The 7,500-nt window shown below is 36.9% G+C and overlaps 2 protein-coding genes across 3 annotated transcripts in view; one reads left to right on the plus strand and one right to left on the minus strand.

The window, feature by feature from the left end:
* The window catches only part of cdk5rap1 (CDK5 regulatory subunit associated protein 1), a 32,594-nt gene extending 30,576 nt beyond the window's left edge, over positions 1-2,018 (plus strand). Inside the window, exon 15 of one of the 2 annotated variants that reach the window (XM_062045541.1) lies at positions 1,409-2,018. In XM_062045541.1, the coding sequence (XP_061901525.1) occupies positions 1,409-1,525 (117 nt within the window). In that variant the 3' untranslated portion in view covers positions 1,526-2,018. The remainder of the gene's footprint in view (positions 1-1,408) is intronic. The other variant, XM_062045532.1, reaches the window with a different exon arrangement.
* Positions 958-7,500, minus strand: part of LOC133648961 (bactericidal permeability-increasing protein-like) — a 20,441-nt gene continuing 13,898 nt past the window's right edge. Inside the window, exons 15-16 of the mRNA XM_062045553.1 lie at positions 2,546-2,622; positions 958-2,191 (exon numbers count right to left, since the gene is read on the minus strand). Of these exons, the coding sequence (XP_061901537.1) occupies positions 2,153-2,191; positions 2,546-2,622 (116 nt within the window). The 3' untranslated portion in view covers positions 958-2,152. The remainder of the gene's footprint in view (positions 2,192-2,545; positions 2,623-7,500) is intronic.

The raw sequence follows: 7,500 nt of genomic DNA on the forward strand, positions 1-7,500 counted from the left end.
ATTCTGTATAAGAAATACATTATCATCAGTTTATTTTTCAAATCAGCAATCACACTTATTAATACGATGTGGGTTTTCTACCTGCTGTGATAGTTTTGCGTACAAAAACTAACGGTGAAGCTAAAAAACTAATTACGGGGTCGACAAACTTGACAGAAATTACTTTAGTTAAAAAAAAGTTCTCGGACTGTAACTTACTTTCTAAATACATTGACATTTCATCAACCACTTTCATTAGAGTACTGTATTTTTCTGACTTTAAGTCGCAGTTTTTTTCACAGTTTGGCCGGGGGTGCGACTTATACTCAGGAGTGACTTATGTGTGAAATTATTAACACATTACCGTAAAATATCAAATAATATTATTTAGCTCATTCACGTAAGAGACTAGACGTATAAGATTTCATGGGATTTAGCGATTAGGAGTGACAGATTGTTTGGTAAACGTATAGCATGTTCTATATGTTATAGTTATTTGAATGACTCTTACCATAATATGTTACGTTAACATACCAGGCACGTTCGCAGTTGGTTATTTATGCCTCATATAACGTACACTTATTCAGCCTGTTGTTCACTATTCTTTATTTATTTAAAATTGCCTTTCAAATGTCTATTCTTGGCGTTGGGTTTTATCAAATAAATTTCCCCCAAAAATGCGACTTATACTCCAGTGCGACTTATACATGTTTTTTTCCTTCTTTATTATGCATTTTCGGCCGGTGCGACTTATACTCCGGAGCGACTTATACTCCGAAAAACACGGTATATCTTCTTAAAGGACAATACTTTATAGATGACTCTTGTGAAAATGATTACTTTAGATCAGTGGTTCTCAAACCTTTTTCATTGAGTACACCTCAGGAAACACTTGGCTCTCCAAGTACCACCATAATGACCAACATTAAAACACAGTAGCGTCGTAGGCCCAAGTATTCATTAAAAGCAAGACAAAGGTTTTATTTAACAAGTATATTTAATAGGTTTGGCCACGGTAGCATTACTCACAGTAGAACAGTAACACAGTGTTTGGAATATTTAATTAAGTGATTCTTTGGCGTACCACAAGATAGAGCCTGCGTACCACAGTTTGAGAATCACTTTTGGAGAGTATTCGGCGAACAGTTAGTATGTGAGCTTAATGATGTTAAAAAGAAAAGTGGTTGTTTTTCATAGTAAAATAATTGTAATGTAAAAAAAAAAGGAATTGATGTCTATGTCCTGCAGGAAATGTTCCATGGTCTTGTACTGGTCTGTGGTCATGAAGTTGAGCATACATGATTTCAATTGCCAGAATAAAATATTTACACATGATTGTCTTGCTAGAAAAGACACACAGCAGTTTTAGGAATTGAACAGCATGAAAAGCATTATCAATGAATAACATCGACCTTTTCTTTCCATGTAGATAATGTCATCCAGCTCACAGAGCTTGAGAGGTCAAGCCTTGCGTCACAGCTCCCTAATGATGCAGTCACAACCTGATGACCATTTGGCCACAGAACCAACCATGATTGCCACATGAGCATAAGCAGCACTACTGACAGGTTAGGAGTCAAACTATTCAAAGATATTACCCTGTCGAAAAGATATTTTAGCACTGTGTTTGCGTTAATGCACTGAAAATATGTAAGCATAACACACTGTAAACCATGCTGACTTAATTATATTCTAGTTAGATTTGTTTGTTAATTTGTATTCCTTTGAGTAACACACAGTATTTATGTGTTGGATTTTATAAAGCTATTAAAAGAAGAACACAGTATTGCAGTTGCAGACGCACGACCTTGTTCTGCACTCTCTCTCTCTCTCTCTTGTTTGATCACACAATTATTGTAACAGTGTTGAAAAAAAAAAAAATCACAACGTTCATATAGCTGCCCTAAAGCCAGAGTTCAATTTGCATGTGCTCGCTGTTCTTTTACTCTGAGCATACCGGTTTTATACAGCAATTCAAAACCATGCATGTTTGCTTAATCGTCCTGGGATAGGCTCCAGCTCACCTTTGACAAAATGAATGAATAAATGGGAAAACTCATACCTGCCTCAAATGTAATATGTATATGCGGAAGCAGTACTTTTTAAAGATGCTAAATAATTGGTGTAACTTATCCTCTGTGGTATGTAGGAAGAAATTATTTGGGTTTCATTACTATGCGAATTGAACATCTGTCCCGATCATCAAATAGTCCTGCAGAAAGAAAACAGTTACACGTTATAGTAAAAGTCTAACAATGAAGTGAAGTGAAGTGAAGTGAATTACATTTATATAGCGCTTTTTCTCAAGTGACTCAAAGCGCTTTACATTGTGAAACCCAATATCTAAGTTACATTTAAACCAGTGTGGGTGGCACTGGGAGCAGGTGGGTAAAGTGTCTTGCCCAAGGACACAACGGCAGTGACTAGGATGGCGGAAGCGGGGATCGAACCTGCAACCCTCAAGTTGCTGGCACGGCCGCTCTACCAACCGAGCTATACCGTCCCATGAAAGGATTAAGATTTAGCGATGTGTTTTATACAAAAAAAAAATTGCGATGTTTCTGACCTTAAGGATATGAAGTTCAGTGTTTGCAAGCTTCATCTTTCCAAGGGCGGGGAGAGGGTATCCCTGTCCGAGTTGAACTATGGAGAAATTCATACAAAATAAGTCAATAAACATGCATATTTCTCATAAAATGAGAAAAAAGTAACTTGACATAAATCTAAGTACCAAACACCATTTAAACAAGACAAGTGGTGTGTCATTGATTCATAATTTAATATTAATATTGGGATGTGAAAACTTTACAGATATGTACAGTATGTTTGCTTGGAGTCAAAACAAAGATCACCAATCTAACCAACCTATAACCTGTTTTAAAATGTTTCTATTTTAATTCATATGACAAATAATATTGTGATATACCGTATTTTTCGGAGTATAAGTCGCTCCGGAGTTTAAGTCGCACCGGCCGAAAATGCATAATAAAGAAGGAAAAAAACATATATAAGTCGCATTTTTTGGGGAAATTTATTTGATAAAACTCAACACCAAGAATAGACATTTGAAAGGCAATTTAAAATAAATAAAGAATAGTGAACAACAGGCTGAGTAAGTGTACGTTATATGACGCATAAATAACCAACTGAGAACGTGCCTGGTATGTTAACGTAACATATTATGGTAAGAGTCATTCAAATAACTATAACATATAGAACATGCTATACGTTTACCAAACAATCTGTCACTCCTAATCGCTAAATTCCATGAAATCCTATACGTCTAGTCTCTTACGTGAATGAGCTAAATAATATTATTTGATATTTTACGGTAATGTGTTAATAATTTCACACATAAGTCGCTCCTGAGTATAAGTCGCACCCCCGGCCAAACTATGAAAAAAACCGCGACTTATAGTCGGAAAAATACGGTACATTGTTATCACAGGAGGTTGCTACATATATCACAATATGGATTTTAGGCTGTAAAGTCAATCCCTACTTTGGATGTTTACCAAGTTACTTAGACTCTGGGAGTAATGTTTTTACATGATTGTAAACGTTACTAATGACCGTCTGCTTTCAGTGCAAGTCATTATTAAGCAGAGCGAACACAATAATAACAGATTTTTTTTTAAATAGTCTTTGAAATTAGAAGTGTCCTGATCTAACTTCTTAAAGGGAAACTTCGGTTTTTTTCAACCTGGGCCCTGTTTTCATAATTTTTTCTGTATATGTGAGTGCTGGATAAAACATTTTTTGAGGTCGCGCCAGTATTGAGCAGGGCAGGCAGCCTCCAGCCCAGCTAACGCTCGTACACAGGGCAACTGGCTCTCGTCAAAATTCGGCCTATAAACATGCATTTTTTTCACACTGACAGGCTCAGATAGTTACAATGAGTGTCCGACAACATACTAGAAAGGAGAAATTAACGTATGTCTCTACCTTTAGCTGGAGATCGCTGTTTGTTGTGAGCTGTGTCCAAATCTCACCACGCTACAAATCTCGTTCCGAAATCTCGCGATAACTCGCGACAAAACACCGGTGGAAAAACAGTTACCTGACTGAGGTAACTGTCTAAAATAACAGTCTTCGGTAATCCAACAGAAAATCACTTCAGTCATCTCTCTTCACCTCAGTCAGGTAACTGTTTTTCCACCGGTGTTTTGTCGCGAGTTATCGCGAGATTTCGGAACGAGATTTGTAGCGTGGTGAGATTTGGACACAGCTCACAACAAACAGCGATCTCCAGCTAAAGGTAGAGACATACGTTAATTTCTCCTTTCTAGTATGTTGTCGGACACTCATTGTAACTATCTGAGCCTGTCAGTGTGAAAAAAATGCATGTTTATAGGCCGAATTTTGACGAGAGCCAGTTGCCCTGTGTACGAGCGTTAGCTGGGCTGGAGGCTGCCTGCCCTGCTCAATACTGGCGCGACCTCAAAAAATGTTTTATCCAGCACTCACATATACAGAAAAAATTATGAAAACAGGGCCCAGGTTGAAAAAAACCGAAGTTTCCCTTTAACTTTCGGTACGATACCGATATCGTAGCCTTGAGTATTGGCCGATACCAATTGATTGATTCAATACGATGCAGCACGAATCATACATACCGTATTTTTCGGACTATAAGTCGCAGTTGTTTTCATAGTTTGGCCGGGGGTGCGACTTATACTCAGGAGCGACTTATGTGTGAAATTATTAACACATTACCGTAAAATATCAAATAATATTATTTAGCTCATTCACGTAAGAGACTAGACGTATAAGATTTCTTGGGATTTAGCGATTAGGAGTGACAGATTGTTTGGTAAACGTATAGCATGTTCTATATGTTATAGTTATTTGAATGACTCTTACCATAATATGTAACATACCAGGCACGTTCTCAGTTGGTTATTTATGCGTCATATAACGTACACTTATTCAGGCTGTTGTTCACTATTCTTTATTTATTTTAAATTGCCTTTCAAATGTCTATTCTTGGTGTTGGGTTTTATCAAATAAATTTCCCCAAAAAATGCGACTTATACTCCAGTGCGACTTATACATGTTTTTTTCCTTCTTTATTATGCATTTTCGGCCGGTGCGACTTATACTCCGGAGCGACTTATACTCCGAAAAATACGGTACCTTTATTATTTTGTCGTGTGCAGTGTTAGAAAAAGTTTGATGAAGTAAAATGAGTCAAACTAAAAATAAAGGTAGGTATTAAAAACACTAACCTGTTTATTATAAACCATCTAGAATCGACTTATGCTGTCTTTAAGTTGAAGTGGAAGGGTAATTTTTTTTTTGTGACGCCTTGTGGCTACAATAATATATTATGTGTTTTTCTGACTATACGGGGCACTTAAAATCCTTTTAATTAAAAAAAAAACCCAGACAGTGCACCTTATAACGCGGTGCGCCTTACATATGTATTAGTTCTGGTTGTGGTACATGCCTGGTGTAATGATAAGTGTAACCAGTAAATGGCAGTCACACATAAGAGATACGTGTGGATAGCAGGATGACGCCTGTTCAATAAATCATCAATCAATGTTTATTTATATAGCCCTAAATCACAAGTGTCTCAAAGGGCTTAAATGATGCTAGCAAGCACGGGTAAGCAAGCAAGACCATAACTTTGATGTTTCATTGCGAATATAGAACTTTACACACACTCAAAATCTGTCAAAATGTTTTAGTACGACTTTGGTAAGCTACTAAGCTGCACCGCTTGATGGATGGTCGGCGCATTACGGTTACCGTAGTCAGACATACTGTGCTTCAACATATGATTATTATTATGGTGTGTTGATAAGGACCCCAAAATGGCACCTATTTCTTATAGAATGTAGTGTACAGTTTGAACTTAATCTGCCAGTAGACTCGCTATGGATACGCTAACAACTACAACAAACATGATGGGGAGAAGACTCTGTCGAAGTGAAGGCACGTAAACAAGACCCGCCCACCAAACGGCGCATCCTTAAGAGACTGTCATGAAAACGGTCTGTAAAACATAATCTTTGCAACATTTTGACCAAAGAACCACCATTACATGTTATGTAGACCACAAGGAAGTATTTTAAATGTTGAGAAAAATCTTAATATGACCCCTTTTTAATGTACCTTACGCCTTATGGTCGGAAAAATATTTTAATTTAAGCTCAGGATGCAATAACTTCTATCTGGATACTTTCTAATACGCCTTGGCAACTTTGTATCTGAATCTTAATACTTGTTAATATGAAAAATGTTGTATTATTGTTCAATTAACCTCTTAAGGCCCAAGCTGTTTGTTTACATGCTTTTTTTTTATTTCTCTTTGCTATTTGGGCTTATTGGACCCTAATTAGAATAAAAACTAAGAATCATCTTTTGATATGATGTACTTAGTCCATAAGTACACAAACGTGTACTTCATGTTTAGTGACATGCTAATTCTTATTTTTACACTTTTTTTCCCTCCAAATTCCATTGTATGTCATACTCTTCTGACACCACCAGATGGCAGTATAAGTGTCCACTTAAGCGGCCATCCATCCATCCATTTTCTACCGCTTGTCCCTTCTAAGACCCCAATTCAGTAGTGTACACAATTTTGGAAATAAGTGCTAAAAGGTGCTGTCCACGCATGTGGCCACTAAGCATTCAGAGGTTTTAAGGACACTTATTGCGTATGTCTAGCTTGTGTGCTATTGTGTGCTTAGCTGTTGTGTAGCTGCCAGCTCCTAGTAGCCTATATAGCCTACCATGTTTACCTTGAGTAAATGACCTTGCTAAAATACAAGTAAAGACCAACATTGTGTGTTTCTTGGAGGACATTTAGAATTAAGATGTTAACTGGCTGTGCAGCTTTGAACAAGTAACCTGCTTGTATTGAAGATTTTAGATGCATCAATAGATAGATATCAACATTGGATCGGGACATCCTTCGTTTAGAGATTAGTCGACTGGTTATAAAATTAGTCTAAAGCAGTGGTTCTTAACCTTGTTGGAAGTACCGAACCCCACCGGTTTCATATGCGCATTCACCGAACCCTTCTTTAGTGAAAAATAAAATGTTGTTTTTTTCAAATTCAAGACAAAGTTATATGTTTTTGGTAACACTTTAGTATGGGGAACATATTCTAAGTAACAAAGACTTAATTTGGAGTTTTTTGGACACTAGGGGAACATATTCTAAGTAACAAAGACTTAATTTAGAGTTATTTGGTTAGGGTTAGGGTTAGAGGGTTAGGGCCAGGGTTAGAGGGTTAGAGTTATAATAAGGCCATGCCGAATAAGGCATTAATAAGTACTTAATAATGACTAGTTAAGAGCCAATATGTTACTAATTTGAATGTTGATAAGCAACTAATTAATGGTGAATATGTTCCCCATACTAAAGTGTAACCATGTTTTTTTTTACTGGTGCACAAAATGGAACCGTGCATGAACATCACCTTGTTCAAACAACAAAACCAACACAGTGCAAAAACTCACAACAAATTACACACCTGCAAATCAGTCTGACTTCTGCTGTTGCCG

This window comes from Entelurus aequoreus, linkage group LG01 (genome assembly GCF_033978785.1).
Source record: "Entelurus aequoreus isolate RoL-2023_Sb linkage group LG01, RoL_Eaeq_v1.1, whole genome shotgun sequence".
In the NCBI taxonomy this organism is placed as follows: domain Eukaryota; kingdom Metazoa; phylum Chordata; class Actinopteri; order Syngnathiformes; family Syngnathidae; genus Entelurus; species Entelurus aequoreus.